The following is a 24,652-nucleotide window of genomic DNA, read 5'->3' as shown; positions in this document are numbered from 1 at the left end:
GTACCCATTAAAAAATTTTAACTCCGACTTTATGTAACAGTCCCAAATATATTGCAAATGTTGTGGGTATTTGCACAATATTGACAGAAAATAGAAAAAAAACAAATCATCAATATATTTCCAGGAAACAAGATCAGATTATAACAAATATATACCAGTATTAGTAATGTCTGTGTGGAAGTTACTAGAGCTTGTTAAAGGTTAGATAAACTTAATAGATTCCTTAAACTTAAGTGATAATAGATTCTTTTTTAACAAAGAAAATAAAACTAAAAAAAGTTCTTTTTTAACCTTCCTGTAGAGTGGAGTGAAGAAGCTTTAAAACAGACAAAAATATTTATTTCACAGTTGGGTGGTGAATAAGAACCTTGCTCACCATTGTACCTGTGTATGTGTTATGGTTTTATGTTTAATTGACGAGCATGATTTATTCTCTCTATTCATTTTAGACTTTAAACCCGAGCAGAGCCCATGGATGAGGGCTTTGCAGAAAACCTTCATTATCCGTCATTTCTCTGTTAGATTTTGAGTTACTTGAGAGCCGAGATAACATTTTTGTATTTGCACAATATATGGTGGATGCTAAAATTAAAGTTTTCATTTTTACTTTGAGTCATCTGTTTCTCCAGAGATTTTGCTTCCACACGTGACGGTGGGGGAAGGGGAGAAGTTGGTACCTGAGTTCTCTGCCTCCTTTAGCCTTGAGGGTGATAGCCAGCCATAATTCTGGGTAGTCAGCCTCCCTGTGGGGTTCCTTCAGGGGTGAGGAGGGGCGCATGGGTGATGGTCTCAGTGTCCTCAGGGGGCACCTTGCACTGTCTTCTGGGGGCGCCCATAGGAATGGCCGTTCCCTTCCCCTGAGGCCCCTGGGTAAGTGCCACCAACCAAATTGTGAAGAAATAATGTGACATTTCTTAGGGACATTTGAATTTAGGTATGATAAAATCATACAAAATAACTCGTGGCTTGCCTTTCATAGAGCTGGTGACTGTCTTCAGATACGACCCGCTGCGGTCATTCTGGCCAATCCGGAATGTCCACATCATGTGTCAAACTCACTGAGCTCGTCTCCTCTAGCGAGGGCTCTGTGGAAATCAGATCACATTTTAAAAGGATATTGTCAGCGTTCTTTTTCTTGAAATCAATTTATGTTCACTCATAATTTAAGTACTCCTTTAACAAAATTATTAAATGTGATTATTTAATTTACTACACTGCCGATTTAATACCCTTCAGGGGCAGGATTTTGATTACATAAATCCTGCAGCCTACAAAAATGGCTGTTTCTCATTAATTTGTGATTTCCCAACTAAGTCTCAAATTAGTGGACATCAATTTCAGAATTCAGACTTTAGGATCGCTCAAAAGTTTTTCAAGTCTTTTATTTGCATTTCCCATAACCTTCCCCTCCCCTTTTTAAAATTTGCTTTCACCTTTTCAGGTTTTTTTTTTTTTAATTTTTTATTTGTTTTGGGAGGGTTTTTGTTTGTTTGTTTACATTTTCTGTCCTGCAACTTTGAACTTCATAGGTGGGAGTTAAGGCCTGGTGAGACAATGGGGCCTGCTTTCTTTCATTTCGATGGGTTGTGTTCCAGAGCCTGTTGCTTTGAAGATAAATTCACAGCTGGAGAAAGGATTCTGAACTTCATAAAAGCTACAGCTTTTGCATTCTTACCATGTGCCAAGTACAGACTCACCATATTACCTCACTTGTTCTCATCAGTCGGTGAGGACGCCGAGGCACCTGAGCTCTGTCATCAGCTCCTTCAGACAGAGGAGGGGTCCCACTGTGTGCAACTAGAGCTCTCTGGGGCCCAGATCTGGTCTGTGCATCTGATCTGCTTTCATTAAAAAGTTATCACGTGTTACATAAATCTCCTGTGTCTAATGGGTTCACAGCCCCAAATAGTATAATTTTGGGTTTTAAAAATATAAAGCCCGCAACACTCACTTTGATGTGTTTATCAGAAGCATTATTTAAATTTGAAATTCCCTCTTCTCCCTGACTGTCGGCTCTGCGTCCAAAAAGCAGCCTGGGCAGGCGCGGGCCGGCTGCACGGAGCTCTCACAGGTTTCTCCGCCACCGCAGCAGGGTTTTCTTGAAGCATTATTGGAAAATTAACGTTACTGAAACAGATGAGGCCTTCTAAAGGGGCTCTAGTTCTGATCCACATTATATCAAGTGGGGAGGCATTTCTGTGAAGATCTGTGTCACCTTTTAGTTAATGGGGAAGGCTGGAAGTGAGCTGCCTTTGATAAAGAAGAGCAGCATATGAATGGGTGATGGCTGCCTTTCTTCCACCTAATTCAGCTGCTTCCTATTCCATCGAAAACCTCAGTTGGAAAGCAATTTCCCTCACTTGACCCATTTTCCTTCTGCATTATCTCTTCCTCGTGGCTCCTCCCCACACAATGGGAAAGAAGGGAGCAGTGCAAGCCCCGGCGGACCCAGGAGGCGAGGAGACTCCGACTCGGCCTTCGGAGCAGCGTGCTCTTTCCTTTCGTTCTCTGATCCGGGTGGAGGGCTGGCAGCTTTGCTTCTTCACTTAGATTCACAGTTTCCAGAAGAGAGATGTTAAGTGCATGGTTGGTAGGGAGACTTGTGGGTCCAGAAAAAAACAGGCGCGGGGGGTACGGATCTTGTTTAGGTATTCGGACAATGTAAGGGTGTTAGCATGTTACATATGTGCTGTAAGCGTAACATTAATGTGTCCATGTTTTTAAAGGTCTAGCTGGACACCATCATCTGGTAATCGTTAACACCTCCATCAGTCACATGCTATCATGTGAAGACATTTACTCCACATCCATGGCGTAAGGAGCTTAAATTGGCTTCTGTCCTTGCCAGGTCAAATCCTGAACGGCCCAGCGTACCGAGCACAGCACCCGACTCCGTGAAACCCTCCCGCCTTTACTCGTGGGAGCGTTCTCCTCGCATCGACACTCGCCTTTGGTGACCTCATTCAGTCCCGTGACTTTAAATGCCACACGTACCTGAAGACTCCTAAGTTCTATGTCACCAGCCTGGGCTGCTCCCAGATGTAGCATCTGCATATCCGCTTGCCCCCTCCGCATGCCGCTTACAGAGCATCGCCACCTCATCGGCCCAGGACCCCAGGCCTGCTGTGGCCCCACGTCTTTCTGGCACCCACCTCCCATTTACCTGATTTATGTTCCATAAATCTCCTGTGTCTAATGGATTCACAGCCCCAAATAGTATAATTTCGGGCTTTAAAAATAGAGAGCCCGCAACACTCACTTCGATGTGTTTATAAGAAGCATTATTTAAATTTGAAATTCCCTCTTCTCCCTGACTGTCCGCTCCAGTCAAAACTTTGGAGTCCTCTTTCTTCTCTCTCTCTCTCCATGCATAATCCGTAAGGAGTTAGACAGGAGGTGTTTTAAATAACCAAGAACAAAGGGGAGATCACAAGGAAAGTTAGAAATATTTGAACTGAATTAAAAAATAAAACAACATACAAAAATTTATGTGATTCAGCTACACGGTACTGAGAGGGAAATCCATAGCTTTAAATGTCGGTGGCAGCATTCTCTGAAGTGTGCCTTAGGAAGTGCTGCTGCGCTCGACATTAAAAAATAAGGAAAATCTGCAAGGCCCTCCCCTGGCCCCGCAAGGCAGAGCTGTGGAGTCCGATTCTTCGGGATGGAAGGTGGGGTGGTCCTGTCATGTTGAGAACTCTGCCTGGCTGAGGTTCTGATTGAGGACAGAAGAAAGCTGATGGACAGAGGGAAAGGAAGTCATGGACACCATCATGACCTCAGGACCAGGCGCAGAGTGAGGGTTTCCTTTGCTTGTTACATCTGTATGGTAACTTTTCTTCTTCCCCTTGTTTTACATCCACATTGTTGGGAGTGAATTTGACAGTTTAGGCTTTGGGAACAGAATGTCTGGTGGGACCGCACTGAATGGAGGGGTAAGGAGTGTAGCGGTGATGGGTACAACAGCTCTTCGGACTGTGGCTCCTCGCTTTGCGGGAAGGCAGAGCGTCTTCATTTATGGGAGGACAGGTACATGCTGTCAGGTGCAAACCGTTGTTTGATGCTCTATGTCAGCCGTGGGCAAACTACGGCCCGTGGGCCAGATCCGGCTGTTCTATCCGGTTCTCTTGCTCTCCCCTCCGCTCCTTTACTTTGAATTTATATCAGTTCACACAAACACTCCATCCATGCTTTTGTTCTGGCCCTTCAGTCCAGTTTAAGAACCCATTGTGGCCCTCGAGTCAAAAAGTTTGCCCACCCCTGCTCTATGTAGTTCAGTGTGGGGACAGTGTATATGGAAGCTGAGGGGCCAAAGCAATGGACTGTGCCAGTGTCTCTCATCCCCAATGTGTGTAAATTCCAGTCCATCTAAGCCCAGCCTTGTGGTACTGGAGCTGGGGATCGGGGTGTACACCAGGGGCCAGGAATCTCGGGGTGGAGAGAAAATCTCAACATTCTGCCTACCACAATATGAAATAGAAATAAGGAATAAAAGGTGAAGAGATGGTTTTGTTTATAGGTTGTATACCCAGAAAACTCCAGATGATCAGCCGAAGAGTTACTTGATGCAATATAGATCACTCAGTAACCTGGCCAGATACCTACCAGCAGTAACCAGTTAGGTGATTGATTCATGGAATTATTGATACCATACATAGTAACAAGAAAATATAAGGTCCCTAGAAATGAGCTTAACATATATAGGAAATGAATATGAAGAAAAGGACATTGTCACTGAGAGGAGAGAAATAAACAGATTTTTCTCAAGCAGGAAGATAAAATCCTACAGAGTTTTCAGTTCAAATAATTTGCAGGTTTAAAGCAGTTCTAATTTTTAAAAAATACATACTTTTCTTTTGGAACATGACAAGATGGTTGTAAAATTCATCTGGAAGGCTAAAAGTCTGGGGCCAACGCTGCCAAGACCCCCTGGTGCAAAATGCAGCCCACAGCCCAGCCCAGCCCAGAAACGGTCGCTGTGGGCACCGGGTAATGACATCACGTAGCAACGCCTGGCTTCCTTTCCCTAGCAACTAGCCTCCTTGGAGTTTCTTCAGACCAGGAACATGACTTGCTTTATAGCCCGGTGCAACCAAATGTCTGTGAAGCATTTTCTCATGCCAAATCTCATTTGATCCTCACAGAAGTCCTGGAGTAGGTACATAAGAGACTCGGTAGAATCCTATTTTCTTTTCATTAGCCAGAAAATGAGATTTAGAAAGTTTAGAAACTTGACCCGACTGAAAAGAAGAAATGGTGGAACTTGAAAATGACTTCAGGTTTTCTCACTGCACAGATTATTGTCAAACCCTGATACAGTTAAATATTTTACCCTTTGTTCTCCCTGCATGATCTACAATAATAATTTGCTTCATGTTGATATTTACTGCTGTGTTGCTGACAATTACCTGTAAGAGAAGTTGGGGTGCTTTACTGGGCTGAAAAAAATTTAGCTAAATCAGAAAGTAGGTCTAATTAAGCAAGTTTATTATCTATATACTAGAGGCCCGGTGCATGAAATTTATGCATGGGGGGTGTCCCTCAGCCCAGCCTGCACCCTCTCCAATCTGGGACCCCTCTCACAATCCAGGACTGCTGGCTCCCAACTGCTCGCCTGCCTGCCTTCCTGATTGCCCCTAACTGCTTCTGCCTGCCTTCCTGATCACCCCCTAACCACTCCCCTGCCAGCCTGATTGATGCCTAACTGCTCCCCTGCCAGCCTGTTTGCCCCTAACTGCCCTCCCCTGCAGGCCTGGTCACCCCTAACTGCCCTCCCTTGCAGGCCTGGTCACCCCTAACTGCCCTTCCCTGCAGGTCTGGTCCCCCCAAACTGCTCTCCCCTGCAGGCCTGGGTCCCCCCCAACTGCTCTTCCCTGCAGGCCTGGTCGCCCCCAACTTCCCTCCTCTGCTGGCCTGGTCACCCCTAACTGCCCTCCCCTGCAGGCTTGATCGCCCCCAACTGCCCTCCCTTGCAGGCCTGGTCCCTCCCAGCTGCCCTCCCCTGTTGGCCATCTTGTGGTGGCCATCTTGTGTCCACGTGGGGGCAGGATCTTTGACCACATGGGGGCAGCCATCTTGTGTGTTGGAGTGATGGTCAATCTGCATATTACTCTTTTATTAGATAGGATAGAGGCCTGGTACATGAGTGGGGGCCGGCTGGTTTGCCATGAAGGGTGTCCCGGATCAGGGTGGGGGTTCTTTTGGGGCGTGGGGCGGCCTGGGCGAGGGGCCTGTGGTGGTTTGCAGGCCGGCCACGCCCCTCGGCGACCCAAGCAGAGGCCCTGGGATCTGGGATTTATTTATCTTCTATAATTGAAACTTTGTAGCCTTCAGTGGAGCCAAGCCTCCTGCTCTCTTGTGGTTGCAGCCATTTTTGTTGGGATTTATGTATCTTCTATAATTGAAACTTTGTAGCCTTAAGTGGAGGCCATGGCAGGCCAGGGCAGGCGGAAAGCTTGGCTTCCTCCATTGCCGGGGAAACCCAAGCCTCCTGCTCTCTCTGTGGCCACAGCCATCTTGGTTGGGTTAATTTGCATACTCGCTCCTGATTGGCTGGTGGACGTGGCTTGTGGGCGTAGCGGAGTGATGGTTAATTTGCCTATTACTCTTTTATTAGATAGGATATAAAAGCATAAGTGACTGTTACGACGAAATGACTGGTCACTATGACACACACTGACCACCAGGGGGCAGACATTCAACACAGGAGCTGCCCCAGCCCGCAGGCCCTGATTGCTGATGGGGCCTGCCAGCCAGCCTCCTGCCTGGTAACTCCCCCTGGCCAGCAGGCCCCGATCACCTGATTGGGGCCGGGCCCCCGGGCTGGGACGGGGAACCGGGAGTGGGTGGCAGCAGATGCAGCCCCTTTCCCTGAGGGGCTGAGGGCCATATCTATAAAAGGCAAAGTTGACTTGCGCATGCGTGATGATACATATAAAGCTCTTGCTGGTGCCAATCGCATGTGTGTGTTTTGATTTGTCACTGTTGATCATGAATTTGATTTGATACTTCCATTATAGAGAAAGGGCCAATAGTGATATTAAAATATTTCTTCCAATTTTCTTTCAATGTGCACGAATCCGTGCACCGGGACACTAGTACTTAAATATTTTTTAAAAATAGTAACGAGAGAAACTAGTGGTAACAAATAACCACAGATTTTAAAAATGGGAATAATTAGAATCGTGTGGTCCTGGCAGATGCACGCAGTTATTAATGGAGCAGAATGGCCTTCAGGCCCATCTGTTATATGTGACTTTGATATATGAAGAGTCAGTGTCACAAATGAGGAGAGAAAGGAGCGGTCCATTGGTTTAGTCCTGGGTACAAGTGGTGCCCAGGCACTCTGTTCACTGTTTATTTCAAAAGAAGCCAGAGTAATCCAGTGTTTACCATACACCTGAATGAATTTTAAATAAAGAAGCATCTGTATATTAAAAAAAAGGAAATCTAGGAAATAAAAATAAGTTTAGGGAATATTTCTTCACTAAATATTTCATAAAACAATTTCGTGGGATTTATGGAATGAAAATATCTGAATGCCAAAAATAATTAAAGCAGATTAAAAATGGAAAAAAAATATAAACAACATGGTTAACATTTAATATATAAACTCTTATAAATTGATTTTAAAATCCCCTAAGGACCCAGTGGATAGGCCAGGAGATATAAACAGTCAATTCACAGAAAATGAATTCATTCAGGTTAACAAATATGGGGAAATATGTTTATTAATAACCAAAGAATTGCCAATTAAAGCCAGTGAGATACTTTTTCTATCTGATTAACCAAGATTACAAATTGTAATCTCAGTGCTTGGGAGGGTGTTTTGAAATAAGCACTCTTGTACTCGGCTAATAAAAATCTAGATTACTAAAATGCTTTTGGATAGCAGTTTGGTTATAAGTACTGAAAGCCTTAATTATATCCTTTTGTTTCATTAAGGCTGCTGTGCTGCTGGAAATCTCTCACGACAGTAGTCACAAGCATAGAACAAACTACACGAAAAGGGATTTGTGACGGAAAAAGTGTAAAATGGAACCCCCAAATAAACAACATGGGAATTATTAAGAAAATTATGACCTATCCACACAATGACAGTATTGTGTTGTCATTAAAAGTTATATTGATGAAAATACATTTGTTTAGTGTGAGAATACCTTGTTATAAATGAAAAGAAGCAGAACATGAGATTTTTGTGTAAAGAGTTATTTCAACCACCTCTACACTTAGAAAGTGCCCTGAGCTGAGCGTCGTTGCGAGTACGTTAGGACGGGGGTCACTGTGCCCAGCGGGGCGGTGCGAGGAGCAGTGTACCCCCTCTTCCTCCGTCCCGCATCTTCTGCCCAGACCAGACTCTCCCGGGAGTGCCCAGCGGTCCCTCTGCTCTCACAGGGCCGCTCCCTGGTTAGAAACCCGCAGCTCCCCTTTCTCTGTCTGAGCATCTTCAGACTCCCGAGGGCGTGGTGACGACCGGCCTCTTTTCCAGGAGGTGCCGCTGTCTGCATTTCAGACTTCACAGGCTGCTTCCCCGGGGTTGGAACTACATGGCTGCTCCTTCAGTGCTGGACGCTCTCTGGGCGCGGAATGCGTACATCTCTTACGGAACGGGTGCCTACAAACGGAGAGCCTCAGTGGGAGAAGTGACAGCAACTTCCCAAGGAGACTTCTGTGCTTTTACTTGAGAGGGGCCAGGCGTATGGGCAGTTGTGTGCTTGCTGCAGTTCCCCGTATGTGAGCTCTGCGAGCCCTCAGTACGCACGTGTCACACTGAGGAGCGAACCACCACCTCGGGGGCACATCTCACCACAATGGGCTCGCTGCCTGTCCTGACTCCTGCACCAGAGACCTGGCCCATCGTGGCCAGGCGTCAATAAATAATGGGTGCATGAGTGGCGGAGGGACGTTTGAGTGGCTGCCTCATCCCTCTGAGCCTGACCTTTAAATGTCCATGTTCCTGAAGCCACTTCTCCGTCGATCCCCACGCCTTCCCTGCTTCTTTCCCGTGACTGCTTTGATTTCTGTCTCTGCGTTGACATCTCGGAAGGTTTCCTCCCGCTGGTTGGTTTCCTCTGGGTCCAGGAGGAAGTGCCTAGCTGCCAGCGCCCTGCCCAGCTCCCTGCTCAGGCATCTAGACTCGCTCCTCCTGCTGTAGTTAGTTACCTCTGGGAGTGATGCTGTCCCACCGTCCCCCCGGGGAGAAACCTCGGTGGGTCTAATGCCCCCCTCTCCCCTATGCTCATAACCAGTTACCCACCAGGGTCAGTTCCTTTCAGCTCCTAACTATTTTAAACCCTGCTTTCTGTCCCCAAATCCTTTGCTGCTCCCCAGATCTAAACTGCCAAGTCTAAGCTGTTCACTGGCTTCCACTTGTCCACACCCCCTGAAGTCCGTTCTCTGCCTGGAATGGTCACGTAAAGCACAGTATGATTGGTATTCTCTTGTTTAACGTTCTTCGGTGGCTTCTCATTGTCTGAGGATAAAAAACAAAACTTCAGCCTAAGTCTCCCTGATGAGACTTCTCTAGCATTTATTTTTCCCTGCTCCCCTGCCTTGGCCCGCCGCCCAGCGGCTCTCCCTCCCACAGGCCACACTCCTCCCGCTGTCCTGTTCCCCGCCGGCTCAGCTCAGTGTCCTTCCGAACTAAGCTCACTTCCCTGGGAAACATTCCGAGTGCTCCTGAGCAGGCCAGACCCTGCCCTGTCACACATGAAGGAGGCTGTCTGTCCTGCCCATAGAATCCGGTTAGGCCTTTAAGTTCCTGAAGTCTAGGTATGGCCTTGATACAGTATTTATGTCATCATCATAGAGAATGGCTTAATGGGGACTGTAAAATTGGTCTTCTACAATTTAATTGATTTTTGCCCAGTAATTTCACAAGGCAGATAAGTTTTGATTTGTTATTTCAGGGGCAAACTGCGTTTTATTTGTTCTAAGAAACACGTTTTCCCGCCTTTAACATGTCTGAAATTGATGTGCCCCTTACAGACATGGGCATAGCATGGTGTTAGGGGAGCGGTTTTCTTTCTTAGTGGTGCATAAAACGATGGTGCGTCTTCTATTTGAGGGCATCTTAGATGAAATTCGGTATTTTGTGACAAATTCATTCTGGGAGATTTACTGGGGACCTGGCGGTGCTCAGTCACTCTGCGGAGCATTTCTAAGACTTCTGTCTCCAGGAGAAGGTGGGCAGGCCCCCCATGGGCTCCACAGGCTTATTTTCCCGGACTGCGTCTCCCCTTCTTCGGAGTGGAAGAGCTTAGGGCACATCCGGAGAGCTCTTCCGCAGCCTCCTCGTGTCTAGCTGGGAGCATGTGGATAAGCTCCGGTCAGTTGGATGTGAGCAGAAATGGGTGAACTTCCAGGGCATGATCCCCAAAGGAAAGAGTTGCTCTCTGTTTCCTCTTAGTGAATGAAGAGGATGCGGGGGTGACCTCATGGAACAAGATGCCCGCCAGCCTCTGGACTGGGGTCTCTTAGTTTGTTTGTTTGTTTGTTTGTTTGTTTGTTATAATCCACCTGAGGATACTTTTCCATTGATTTTAGAGAGCGTGGAAGAGCGAGGGAAAGACAGAGAGAAACATCGATGTGAGAGAAACACATCGATTGGCTGCCTCCTGCACGCACTCTGACCAGGCTCTGGGCCAGGGGAGGAGCCTGCAGCCAAGGTACGTGCCCTTGACCGGAATCGAACCTGGGACCCTTCGGTGCACAGGCCAAGAGCCAAACCAAGCAGGCTGGGGTCTCTGTTACAGCAGCTCCACCTGCACTGGGACGCATCCTCAGAGACTGTCTTGATTTGGCTTAATTTCCAGATGGTGAGGTCCTTCTTAGCACCTAGGTCTGGAGCACACGCCCTGGCTCTCGGACTGCAGAGAAGAATACCGGTATGTGCCCGTTAGGGAGGCAGTGTGGTGTGATGAACGCAGACCTCAGCTTGATGGACAACTCTGCCAGTGACCGTCACTGTGGGCTCCTCTGAGCTTCAGAGTAGCATGCAGGTGATGTCCATTGCAACAAGACGGTTTTGAGGAGTGAGTGAGGTCGTCTGTTTAAAAGACATGCTAGCCCCATGCTTAGTAAATGACAGCCATTGCTATGACTAGTTTTCCCTAAGACTGCAGCCTCGGACTGTCCGCTGCCCTGGTCCTTTTTCCGGGGACTTGTTCCCCCGGAGGCTTGTTGCCGTGGCTCCCCGGAATTGCTGAGATTTTCAGGGTTCCCCGAGTTTTCCTGTCATGCGTTTGCCGGGAAGGGGTGTGATAAAGCCTCGCCTTTGGCATTCTCCAGGCCATAGAAGAAGCTGCCCGCCACGTGGCTCTGTCACTGTGTGAGGGGCCCCTGCAAAGCTGTGGTCGGACCTGCATGCTCGGGAGACGTCTCTCTGGAGCCCCTGCGTTCTCATGGTTCATGAGAAGCTGTGAGGACAGAGGAACTGAACTGTAAATAGTAACAAACATCTGCTCATTGCTTTCATTATGGGGCAGACGTAGTTAGCTCTGAGTGCCTGTGTTGATCTGTTACTAGGTGCAGTCAGTCCCGTTAAAGTCCTTTCTAGACTTTCCAAAAAAAAAAAAAAAATCAGAATGGTGGCAACTGGCAATAGGTTGACATTGGGGGAGTAATGGGGAACATTTGTTTTTTAAAGCTGCTTTATGAATAGAATATTGGATACGGTGTTCTACAAGCTTACGTGCTTTGAGTATTAGAGTTGATGTAAGACGGCAATTCCCAGGCAGTAGTTTCAGATGCAGAAACAGCTGTCTATGACGAGTAGATACTTGTTAGTTACAGAGCATGTGACTAAGAGGCCAGGGTCTCAGACTGTCCAGCACGTCACTGCTTTGTGTTTGTTGAAATGGTGACTACAGGCTCAGTTACGTGAGAACAGCATGGCAAACTACAGAACACGTGTTTACCTTAATTAGTAGCTGGTTCCACTAGGAGCTCTGGCCAGACTTTCTTTTTCTCCATATTAACCTGTTGTGTGTTTAAAAGTAAAGAGAAAAGTCATATTTTTGTCTCCGGTTTCCGTCAGACACTGTTCAGGCAGGCATTTGACTCTGGCACGTACCCCTGAGACCTTCTTCCTGACAGCCTCACAGGCCAGCCCTGCGCTTGGCGGGCGATTCCAGATGCGGCGGGGCCTGGGGAGGTGGAACATCTCCTTCTGTGGTTGACTGTCCCGCCCCCCCCCCCCCCCCCCCCGTCCAGGTCGTCATGAAGCGATTCTGCCGTCTGTGCACGGGCCTGCCCTTGCAAATCAGAATCGAACTTGGAGCACGAGGTGATTTAATGGCTCCGGAAACAGAATTACAGATAACAGTCCTCTCAGTTCACAGAATGACAGGAGTTTTTCAGGAAAAGCTACCCGGCGATCGTCCGCAGTCCAGACCTCACTGCCGACTGCCGGGCGCGTTTCGCCTGCGGCTGTGCGGCCTGGGGCCTCGTGCCTTCTCTTTGGTGACCACGAAGGAGAGCCTTTCCTGAGTCTGCCCAAATGCACCTCCAGTCTTAGACAGCAGTACTGTGCAGTTAAACAAGGTGACGTGAGCCAAGTTCGGCAGATGGCTGAAGTAAAGGAAGCTTAGAGAATGTGGAATAGCAGGCAAAAGGAGGAACCACTGCCCCTGGCTGAGCCCAGACCTTACTGGCAGGAGGGCACAGCTGTGGCCCACCAGGTGGCAGGGAAGTAAGTCACTGAGCAGGGGTGGCAGGGGAGTTGTTGGGTTGGGAGGCCAGGGTGGGGGTGGGGCTGCAGGCCTCTGCTCCCACCAGCTCTGTGGCGCCCTCTCCTGGAAAAGCTTAGCACCGTGCCAGCTGGCAAAGAAGTGCTTCGGGGCCACATCTGTTGTCGCAGAGCGGCCAGAAAGCTGCGTGCGGGGCCGAGAAGCAGGGACTTCATACACAGCACCCCTCCCCACCTCCGCGTTCCTTAGCAGTTGGAAGTAGACACTTTTGGGGGAAGCATGCTTATCATTGGTTTTAAGTTTTTCTAGCAAACAAGGAAATCTGCTCCTTTTTCATAACCTCTCTAGCTTGCACCCTAGGACGGGCCAGCAAGCACTGCTGTACGTGAGACCGCGTGGAGATGTGCCTCTCTTGCTCTAGGCGTATTTCCAGTGCACGTGTACAAGCATCGTCTGTAAGCGGACTGAAGACGGAGCAACATTAAGAAGTGTAGTGTCGTTTTCTGACTTCATTTGAGGTGGCGTTAAACTCAGAAATGAAATAAAGAAGAGGTTTTAAAAAATATTACTTAGAACCCCTATACTTATAATTGACATGTTACTATAGTGATACTAAAGCAGTTTTTATAGTCGTTAAAACTGTCTACTGAACCTGATTCATTTTGAGAAAATAGTGCTAAATCCAGTAGCACTTGCTGAATAAGCCTAAATTAAATAGATAGTTGAGACGCTGTATTTATCAGGGATCTCTGGGCCCAGAGTTGAACCCCATATCAGGTTTTCTACTTCCCTCGCTTCCACTGCTACTGAAACAGACACCAATCAAAGCAATGCCGTTCTCTCCAGCAGGAGCTGCTGGGAGCGGTAACTGGGGGGGAGAGGACGTGCATGGACAGAGGAATGCGTGAATAGAATATGGCATTCACACCGCAGTATACCGTGGAGCTACTGGAAATCATGGATTAGATCTGTCGATGGGGGGAGGGATGAGGAAAGAGATTCCCACCTGCCCCCACCCCCTACACGAGTAAAGCAAGACACAAAAATGTGTATGACATGATCCCAGTTTTACAAAACAACCCTCCTGTAGGATAAAAGGCTAATGTGCAGATTGTCCCCTCAGGAGTTTGGCCGACCGGGAGTTCAACTGCCTGCTGTGACATGCGCTGACCACCAGGGGCAGCATGGAACAAAGGAAGGCCCGGCCAGCAGCCGGCAGCCGGGGGCAGCCAGGTGAAGGAAGGCCCTGATCAGCCCTGATCGCTGGCCAGGGCTAGGGACCCTACCCGTGCACAAATTTCGTGCACCGGGCCTCTAGCGATCAAATAAAATGCATTGTAAAGATATATCGGCAATTCGTACATCTCGCTGTTGTAAGCATGATATGTGAGCATGGAGAAAGGCTGTGGAGTAGGTGGTTAACATGGGTCCTCTAGAAGGGAGGTGCAAAGAGTGGACCTTCGATGTGGATGTGAGGAAGGGGGATGCCAAGTAAATGAGAAACAAGGAAGTTAAATATAAATGTATATAAAATCCTGTGTATTTAAATGTAATTTTTTTGAGTTGAAATTAAAATTTAAAAATGAAATCCCAACCTGATCATCGCCTTTCTTTATTCCCCTTGCAGTCTGACTATAAGCCCATCTCACACTTTCTCCACATAGAAAAGTACCAATTGACTATATAGTTGATACCTATTAGTTTTTTCCTCTTTCTTTGTTTTTTAATATATATTTTTATTGATTTCAGAGAGGAAGGGAGAGAGATAGAAACATCAGTGATGAGAGAGAGTCATTGATCAGCTGCCTTCCGCATGCCCCCTACTGGGGACGGATGAAGCCTGCAACCCAGGCATGTGCCCTTGGCCAGAATGGAACCTGGGACCCTTTAGTCCGCAGGCCAGCGCTCTATCCACTGAGCCAAACCGGCTAGGTCTAGTTTTTTCCTCTTTCAATGGGGCAAGAAGGTTTCCAAACCTAAGTTTATAATCTTTTTACCAGCCCTGAAAAGGTAGAGAGAAACTTACTAAACATTGCTTGGTCATTTCAGCAAAGTAACGCTTCCCTAGGAAAGAGAGTGTGCTTACGGCAGGCCGTTCCAGGGTAAACTCCGGCTGAGATGTGGGCCAGAAATGGGCACCAGAAACGTCTTGGGTGATGACAGGCTTGTCTGGGTGCCGCAGAGGCAGAAGACATCTACCACCAAGGTGCTTGCAGCGCGGAGGACAGAAAGCACGCTGCTTGTGACAGCCAGGACGTGCAGCCTCGGCTCTGACGGGGAGCTGACACCGGCAGGAGGCGCCGCCCACGCAGGCGTAGATGTCCTCGCCGCGCCCCGACTGCATCCGTACCTCTCGCTGCCGGAATAGCCATCGCTGGCGTCACTCATTGTCTGTGTGAAGACCCTTGGAAGCGTGTGAGCTCTGCCACGCTCACTCCCGAAGTCCCGGAGCACTCACAAGGCCATCGTTCAGAAAATACTTGCTCAGAATCAGCCCTCTTTTTGTTTCTGGTGCAAAAATTGGGGGGAAAAATGCTGTAGTGAAAGCATCAGCCAGATACTAAGCACAAATAATGGAGCAGATAGAGACCACGTGCATCATGAAATGTCAGCGTTCTAGGGAGAGCGAGGCTTAGAGGATCACCTAAGAGGGCCGGAAAGCGCAGTGGCCAGACCTCCCCTGAGCAGGTGCTGGTATTCGGATGCAGCGGCACGGGGCCTTCCAAGCTCATTTTCTGCCTGGCATTCTGTATTCAGCCACGTCATCTGTGAAGCCAAAAGGTAGCCAGCCGGAAGCCATTTTCAGACACACACGGTCTCCAAAAATCACCCTCCCATACACGCTTTCTAGAAAAGGCGCTGGAGGGTTTACAGCAAATCGGGGGCGTAGCTCAGGAAGGAAGACAAGCGCGTCCCAGGCGACCGAGCTAATGGGGTGAAACCAGCATCCCTGGGTGGGCGTGACGCTTTGCTGTGGAGTTCGGCTCAGCCTGTACGTTCTCCTTCCCACGGCAGTGGTCTGGGTCAATAGAAATGGAACAGTGACACAAGTTTTACTTAAAGGGACAGAGCGAGACAGGCTCAGAAAGCTGCACAAACGCCCAACAAGCGTGTGGAAAGATGCGCTAAGTCACTAGGCATCAAGGAGATGCAGACCAGCCCGCCACACGGAGTCCGATCAGTGAGAACAGAGTGGTGGTGCCAGGGGCTGGGAGGGCACGGGCTGTGCTGGGCCGTTTTGCAGGGTGAAAAGCGTCTGGGGGCTGTGTAACTGTGCATTCCCGACCTGCACGCGCACAGCTGTTGAGATGGTACACTTTATGTGAATTTGATCACAATTAAAAACTTCAGAATGTAAACAAAGCAGGGGCTATTAGAGAACTCTGGCAGGGTGCTCCCAGTCTAGAGTGAGCAGGCGGAGGGCCCAGGAAGAACTCGGGAATGCAGTGGGAGAAAGGCCTCGTGTTCTTAACTGGAGGAAGGTGCGGGTGAAAAACGAGAACTTGGTAAGGAAATCAGTACAAGAGGAGAAGGAGAACAGTAGGGACTCCAGAAGAAACAGCTACACAAGAAGTAAACTGTAATGGCCGTACGCTCCCCAGCGCTGGAGGGCACATCTGTATGGTCTTTAGAACGTAAACAACATTTGTGGATCTTACTGAAGGTTGTGATGGGGTGGAAGATAGGTTTATTGTAGGGACCAAATCCATATCCATCACTGTAGGGTTACATTGCTAATGTCTCCTGTCGGTAAGGCAAGAGATAGCAAATCCAAGCCAGGATTTGGAGATGTGGAGGGACGTGTCCCCTTCACGGTGGACTGTGGAGTGAAGTGAGGGAGGAAGGCAGAAGAGAGTGGACCACCTGCTCCCACTGTTCTTTTTAAGACAGGTCAGTGTGTGGTCCTAGGCACAGCGGCTCACGGTCCCCGAGGAGGGCCTGTGGGCGCTGGAAGGGACCTGTCTTGCTGTGGATCTTTTATGTTGTGTTGGTTTTTCCACGCGCATGTGGTACTTCACAGAGGGGACTGAGATTGGATGTTGGTTTTTAGTTACTAACGAGAAGGGCAGGGTTGTACACGGGGGGTTAGGAGCAGGGGGATTACTGCTTGAATTGTGCTTTGTCATAGAAACGTGAGCTCGGGCGGGAAAGTGTAAGATGCCTCCCAGCTACAAGAGCTCCTTATTTACCGCATTGTATGTCACTGCGACAGTAAAACTCAGCTGTACTGCCGGGGGAGTAGCTGGCTTTCATTCATTTAATTTTCAGAGTAATAGAATTAAGCAAAAACCATTTTCCATTTTCTGTTGAATACCTTTTAATAATGTAGCTATACTTGCCTACTGTAAGTTTAATATCTGGAGATCATTTAAGGCTTTCATTGTGCTGTATGCAGATTAAGACAATATAGCAATGGGACCCTGGCCGGTGTTGCTAAGTGGTTAGAGCGTCGGCCCGCACACGGAAGGGTCGCAGATTGAATTGCAGTCGAGAGCATGTACCTGGATTGCAGGTTCCATTCCCGCCCTGGTCAGGTGCGTGTGGGAGGCAACCAATGGATGTGTCTCTGTCTCTTCCCCACCCTTCCGCTCTCTCTAAAAATCAATGGGAAAAAACATCCTCTGGTGAGGACTAACAAAACAAAACAAAACAAAACAAAACAAAAAAGGAGCGATAGGGGCGGGTGGCCACTTCAGGCCGGTTTTTATTGGTTTACTTTTCCGGAGCAGCTTGGTGGCTGCAGGGCCCGCCATCACTCGGCTGGCCGGGCCGGGCGTGGAAGAATGTTGTAAATGGCGCCCTGGCCGCCGGCTTGTTTGGAGCGTCGTCACTCACCAGCAGGCTGCAGGTTTGAGCCCCAGTCGGGGCGCATATGGGAAGCAACCAATCAGTGTTTTTCTCTCTCCCTTCCTCTCTCTCAATTAATAAAAACATATCATATCCTTGGGCGAGGATTTTTTTTTAATGTTGTTAATTCAGATTTCTTAGTGTCTCCACACCTTTTAACTTGAAAATATTCCTGGAAGTATCACCTAAGACGGGTGGGGAACCTTTTTTCTGCCAAAGGCCATTGGGATATTTATAACATCGTTCGAGGGCCATACAAAATTGTCAACTTTACCATTAGCCTGCTCGATTTGGGCAAACATTTAATTAGCTCACCCCTGACGCCTTGGCAGGGCGAAACAAAATGATTTTGCGGGCCTTCTACGCCCCCGGGGTGGGCGTTCCCCACCCTGCCCTACGGTAATGAATCACTGCTTTCCCAAGCTGGGGTTCACTCTCCTGAAGAAGGGACACTGCAGCCCGCTGGCTGGCAGAGCCGCCTCTCGGGTTTGCCCAGGCCGGAGCTGGTCCGCAGTCACCGGGCCGCAGGAAGCACTGCTTGGAGCACAGGCCCAGCCCACCGGCGGCGTGGCTCACAGGAACGGGGCCTGGTGCACCTCCTGGGGGCCGGCTGCACCTGCATGGCTCAGCCTGCGGTGTGCAGAGGAACTGGGAGCAGTCATGCAGCAGGCATGGACCACAGGGTGTCCTGGCTGGGAGGGCCATGTCATTGGAGAGGGCCATGAGGGGTAAGTGTCGGGGTGGGACCAGCAGCAGGAGGCCGGAGTGCAGAGTCTGTGCTGAAAAAGTCCCCCTGCCACAGATTCCGGTTTGGTTGGGCTGGGTGGAGCCCAGGACCCTCCGTGTTTAATAGGTCCCCCAGGGTTCTGATGGCTGGTCCCTGAGAGGCCTGGGCTGGACTGTTCGGAACTGTGTCTTACTCCGTTTCGTACCCGTAGCCTAAGAAAAGGCCGGTGTCCAGGTGTGGGCTGAGTGAATGACAGCCGAGCCGCCAGAGCAGAAGGCCTTGCAGAGTATGGAGGCATGCCACCTCTCTCCAAGGCCCTGAGACACATGAAACATTGTCTGGCTCAGCTCTCCCAAGATAATGTGTGTTTGTTCTTTGGCTAGGGGCCCAGTGCGTGAATTCGTGCACCTTGAAAGGAACTGTGGGCCGCGAGGCTGCGGTGGGCACAGGAGCAGGTCTCGGCCCATCCTCCATGCCCCCGCCTGACCCCTCCCACCGCAGCCCCCGGTCCCCTCTCTGCCAGCAGCTCTGCTCCCGCCACCCCGCTCCCACACGCTGACAGCGCCAGCCCCACTCGTACCCGCTGATGGCGCAGAGCGATTGGGGCCAGCGCCAGCAGTGGGTGCGAGCGGGGCCGGGGCTGGCGCTGTCAGCGGGTACGAGCGGTGGCTGCAGCCCTGACCACCCCTCAGGAGCAGGGGGAGGTGGAGAAGCCCTGAGGGGTGATCAGGGTAGGTGCAAGCCGGGCCGGGCTGGCACTGGCAGCACGTGCGAGCTCTGGGTGGGACTGTGGTGCATGGGAGCAAAGAATTTTCAGTAATCACCAGAGGCTCGCCCCGATGACAGTGACTGGTGCCCCGCCTTGGTCTGGCACTCCCACTCACCTACTCCACCATCCCGCCGCGGCCAAGGCCTGCCATGTTCGCACGCGCCCCCTGGTGGTCAGCACACCTCATAGCGACCGGTTGTTCGGTTGTTCCGCCGTTCGGTCTATTTGCATATCAGGGTTTTATATAGATTTGAGATGGACATTGTGCTGATGCCACTTTTCTTTCTACTTAACAGGGAGAAAGAACAAGAAACACAAAAAGAGGAACGTTTGATGGAAGAAAAGAAAAAGAAAAAGCAGGAAGAAAAGAAAAAGAAGGAAGGTGCTCAGAAAAAGGTTTGGCTGGAGTCGCTGCCTCATTGTCTTGGCGATCATCCCATGTTGCATTTGCATTGTCATGGCCATCACGTTACAGAATTGCGTTTTCTTACTTTTAGAAGTTAAGGTGCTAAATCTGTAATTAACAAAAAATAGTTATTGTGCTATGAAATAAATACAGGGAGACCACCATGGCATGTCTTTCTTAAAGACCTAGAAGTGGTAGAGCTGTGTTTCAGAGAAGTTTGATTTCAGTTACCGGAAGTGAAGAATGTTCAGACTATTCTCCTTGGAATAAACTGTCCAGAACAGCCATGTCTAAGAGATAAGGAAAGGGCCATTCAACAGATTTTATTAGAGAAGTCACAAATGATGTTTGCAGCTTTGGCAAATGTTCCTTTACAAACCCTGTTAGTAAACATTAAAAATGAAAAGCCCTGAGCCATGCTTGAATTTATGGCATTTAACATACCAAGTGGTGATGCCATTCATTTTTGGTTTTGCCTGGTTTGATACAGCTTGTAGTTTAAACGGTGTACCTTAACGACTGTAGTAAAATACAGAGCTCCGGTGAGCTCCCAGACAGATGTGTTTGCCTTCCGGCCAAAATTGGCACATAGTCAAAGCATGTAAACAACTAGGCTTTTTCCCAGTAATAACTTTTCATAAATGAACTGGGAAAATACTGTTTTTAAAATCCCCAGTATTAACGTCTGTTTATAAACTTTCATAGGCGTGTCCATCCTACACATTATTCCTAAAGAGTTTCTGATTTTTTTTTTCAGGCTGCTGATCAAAAAACCAAAGGTAAGTTTATTTTATTCGGGGGGAGGGGGCACATTTTATGGCAGTACCAAACTTTTTTTGATGAAGATGACTTTTTCTTTAATGGATGGATAAAAACAAAGACTCTAACCTTGCCTTTGAATCTACCTTATATTATTCACTGTGAAATTCTTCCTTTATCACTGGGTTTGCATCTGCATCTCATTGGCATTTGTTTAATCTAAATGCCTAAAGAATGTCATGTTAGCTTTCTAAGAAATGCTTTATAATTTTCCTTTGGTTTAATTCCCACCAAACAGGATTAAACTGATCAATTGCTTCCGTTTAAGAACTAAGGGATACTGAACTCACCTAAAGCTTCTAATTTGTCTTTGTCAGCTGTTTATAACAGAGAGATATGCTGTTTACGTGTTCCCTCTTTGCTTATGAATATGTACGATTTCTTTTTATCCTCCACGTCCGGAATCTGCTTATCACCGTCTTAGTGGGTGTTGGTGGAGCCGTGATGCTCACGTGACCAGGCGGCTCTGTGGTTTGTTCAGAAGAAGTGAATTGGAAGCGCCACTCGGAGCCCCCTCATTTTGTGACATTATTTCTTGTTCACATAAAGGCAGTTTCCAAGTTAGAGAAAGTTGTAGTTTATGGCTCTAAAGGAAGCTGACCTTTCTGAGAAAAAATTGACCAGATTACCTGCTTTCTTTTTAATGGCTTAATGAGTTATAATTGACATACAGTACACCAAGCATGTCAAACTCAAAGGCTAACATGGGCCAAATAAACAAGGTTTAACTTCATGTGGGCCGCAAAAAAAAACAAAAGCTTCAATTTTCTTAGAAACATAGGTGTATTTTAATAGAGACACGCTGAATACAAAGGGCTGAAATAAATGGGTAATCGTTAACATAAAATAATAGAACATTTTAATAAAAATTAATGTTTTTTCTTGAACATTAACTTACCAGACATTGAATAACTGCACAAATTAAGCGTAAGGCAAATAAACCTATTTTTCTTGTTCTCCGAAAGTGAAATATTCCCTGTTGCGCACACCAAACAAGTCAGTCCAAGACTAATGACGTGGCCATCGGCTGCTAAATTACTCGCCGCTGGTATCAGTGGGGAGAAATGGTGCGCCTGCGCGTAAGGCACGTAAGGGAAACGAATGCAACACGATTATAGTCATCAGTCATTTAGCGAACATTATAGTTCGTTATTAATAATTATGTATAACAGGATGTTGTAAAAATTAAGTCACAAATTTTTATTAAAACATTTCTTACATACCGTTATATTGGCCGGGCTGCAAAAATATTCATTGTGGGCTGCGAGTTTGACATGCTTGCAGTAAATTGAACATATTTAAAGAGAACGATTTATCCATTTTGGCCTGTGCACACCTGTGAAACATCCCAGCAACCAAGACAACGCCCATAAGCCCTGGAAGTTTCCGCACACCCCGCCCACCCCCATCAGTGTGCAGGCTTTCCCCGCGCGTCCCCCTCCCCCCCCCAGGTCCATTCAGGGTGTAGGCCCCTCCCCCCCATAGGTGTGCCAGCCCTGATCTTCCCTGCACTATGGAAGCTTCTTTCCTAGACGGTCGCATAGACGGTGTCACACAGCAGGGCCTGGGCTTCTCAGCGCTGGCCCGTCGGAGCCGTCCTGTTGTGTGAGGAATGCATTCCTGGTAGCGCTGAGCAGCGGCCCACTGTCTGGATACATCACGGTTTGCTCTTCATTCGCCTGGCCGTGGCGATCTTGGGGTGCGCGCTCGTTTTCCTCTGGTGACGTAGGAGGAGATGGCTGTGAGGACTGAGGCGGAGCCTGCTGGGGCTGTCCTCCTGTGAGAACGGCACCGGACACCTCGCCCAGCCTAAGCTGGCATTCCGCGAGGCCGCTGGAGTTGAGCGCTCAGACCGCCTGTCCTCCCCAAAGGAGAGGCTGAAGTAGAGAGGTGAGGGCGGGAGGCCAGTCCTTGTAGCCACCTTGAGGACGTTAGGGTGGATCTTTCAGACCAGAGGGGCCAGGAGAGCGCCCAGTGGCGGAGGGACAGCAGGCGGCCACATCTCAGGTCGCGGAGCGCCAGGCTGAATGGGCGTGCGGTTGGAGAGAGCCCTGGCGCCGCAGAGCCCAGCTCAGGCCCAGGTGCCTAGGCCGCGGGGTCGGGTGGGCAGGAAAGGTCAGGTCAGTGGGTGGGAGCGAACTGGGCTGATGGTTTCATCAGCAGATGCCTACGCGGCACCTGCAGTTTGCCCGGCTCTGTGCTGCTCGAGCTGGGGAGGAGCTGTCAGGAATAGAGACACTCCCCACTCCAGAACTTAGCGGCTCACGGGAGGCCACAGCGCCTGTCACCGCGCCGGCGGCGTCACTGGCCGAGATGCTGCTGTGGAGGAAAGGACGCTGTTCCGTGAGAGCGTGGAGCGGGAGCCTGAGCGAGGCTGGATGCGGGCAGGCACCCTGAGGGGTGCTTGAGGGCTGCGGGGTGAAGAGAACACAATGGCCTGGCCGGGGGGGGGGGGGGGCTGAGGCTCCCCATGGGAACAGCCCTGGCCAAGGCGGCTGGCTGGAGGGGGCATTTCAGGCCAAGACCACTGCAGCGCGCAGCGTGGGAGCGGCGTAGGCGGCTGGAGGGGAGGCAGGAAAGGTGCCTTTTCCTAAGAGCAGGACGAGGGCTTGTCAGAGGCCGTGTGCATGTGGCCCTTTTCCTCCCCATCCCCAGCCTTCTCTACCCCATGTTGGAGTCGGCAGACTTGGCTCCCTCTTCTGGCAGGTGGTGGAGTCCACACTGTTGGGGGGAAAACATCCCAGGATTATTGCTATTCCACATTTTATTAAAGAACACACACACACACACACACACACACACACACACACACACACGATTCTTCTGCAGGCCGGTGCCCACGTCCCAAGAGGACAAGCCCTGGGGCTGAACCCTCCCAGCCGTCCTCGTTCCTGAGAGCTGGTTTGCGTCTGCAGAGCTTGTGGGTTCGGCGCCCTGCAGCGTGGGGAGGTGTGGTCCGGCTGGCGGGGGACGGCACCTGTCACTCAGCGGGCTTCCCCTCGTGACTGTCCCCTGTGCCCTCTCATCGCGGGCATCCCAGGTGATGTCACAGACCGGAAGGTTAGGGAAAAGCCCCTACCAATGCTCTGTCGGTCACGTGGCCTTAGCAGGCTGTTACCAGATGTTTCTGTGTTAATCTTGTAAACCAGCCGGCTGTTGTTCAGAAACATTGCCTATATGACGATGGGCACGTTTTAACACCTTTTGGAGAGGCGACTGTACTACCGGAGATAGGAAAGGTCTCTAAACGGCATCTCGCATTAGCAGCAGACACTGAGTTAATGTCGTTAGTACTCAATGAGTTCGTGCTCCTTTTGCATTGTGCTCCTTTTGTTGCCATGGTGACAGATCAGCCAGAAGCTGTCAACAGAACAACAGAAGGCCACTGCTGTGCCCCCTGGGACTGCCGATACGCACGGCAGAGGGCCCTTGTCGCTCAGAGTTGTCCCACCTGCGTCTCGTCTCGTTGTTGAAAGGGGATTTCTCGCTCCAGCATTGCTGCGGCAGGTTGCGGGAGACAGTGGAGGCGTGGGGATATGCCTCGGAATCCCTGGCTGCTTTAGCAGGAGAGCAGTTCTCTCTGATAGTCACATTTGCAGTCACTCATACGTGTCTGATTACATTTAAATTTACAATTTTAAGAAATTTTTGAGTATATATTCTGAAATGGATGGAATTAATGCAATATTTTTAAACACTTTTTTGCTTTCACTGTCTTGTGTCTGCATAAGAGAAATTCAATGCTTTACATACAGAACTTCTTAAGTTCTGAGATGCCATCAATTATAGGACATAGCGTCCTGTATAATAAAAGAGTAATATGCAAATTAACCATCACTCCGCTACACCCACAAGCCATGCCCACCAGCCAATCAGGAGCAAATATGCAAATAAACCCAACCAAGATGGCTACGGCCACAGAGAGCAGGAGGGAGGCTTGGGTTTCCCCGGCAATGGAGGAAGCCAAGCTTTCCGCCTGCCCTTGCCGGCCTAGGCCTCCACTTAAGGCTACAAAGTTTCAATTATAGAAGATACATAAATCCCAATAGAAATGGCTGCTGCCACGGAGCAAGCAGAAGGCTTGGCTCCGCTCCAGGCTACAAAGTTTCAATTGTACAAGATAAATAAATCCCAGATACCAGGGCCTCCGCTTGGGTCGCCAGGGGGCGTGGCCAGCCAGCAAACCACCACAGGCGCCTCACCCAGGCCGCCCCACGCCCCAAGGGAACCCCCACCCTGATCCAGGACACCCTTCATGGCAAACCAGCTGGCTCCCACCCGTGCACCAGGCCTCTATCCTATCTAATAAAAGAGTAATATGCAGATTGACCATCATTCCAACACACAAGATGGCTGCCCCCGTGTGGTCAAAGATCCTGCCCCCATGTGGACAC

At 49.2% G+C, this 24,652-nt stretch overlaps 1 protein-coding gene across 6 annotated transcripts in view; it reads left to right on the top strand.

Annotated features, from left to right (window-relative positions):
- TNRC6C (trinucleotide repeat containing adaptor 6C) overlaps positions 1-24,652 on the top strand; it is an 84,052-nt gene that overhangs the window by 10,192 nt on the left and 49,208 nt on the right. For 3 of the 6 annotated variants that reach the window (XM_080677667.1, XM_080677665.1, XM_080677666.1), the window contains exons 2-3: positions 19,330-19,429; positions 20,197-20,218. In XM_080677667.1, the coding sequence (XP_080533793.1) occupies positions 19,367-19,429; positions 20,197-20,218 (85 nt within the window). In that variant the 5' untranslated portion in view covers positions 19,330-19,366. The remainder of the gene's footprint in view (positions 1-19,329; positions 19,430-20,196; positions 20,219-24,652) is intronic. The other 3 variants (XM_080677663.1, XM_080677668.1, XM_080677664.1) reach the window with 1 other exon arrangement.

The sequence above is a fragment of the Plecotus auritus genome (genome assembly GCF_963455305.1).
Source record: "Plecotus auritus genome assembly, chromosome: 7".
Lineage (NCBI taxonomy): Eukaryota > Metazoa > Chordata > Mammalia > Chiroptera > Vespertilionidae > Plecotus > Plecotus auritus.
The sequence above is the reverse complement of the archived record's forward strand: the minus strand, read 5'-3'. Positions and strand labels throughout refer to the sequence as shown.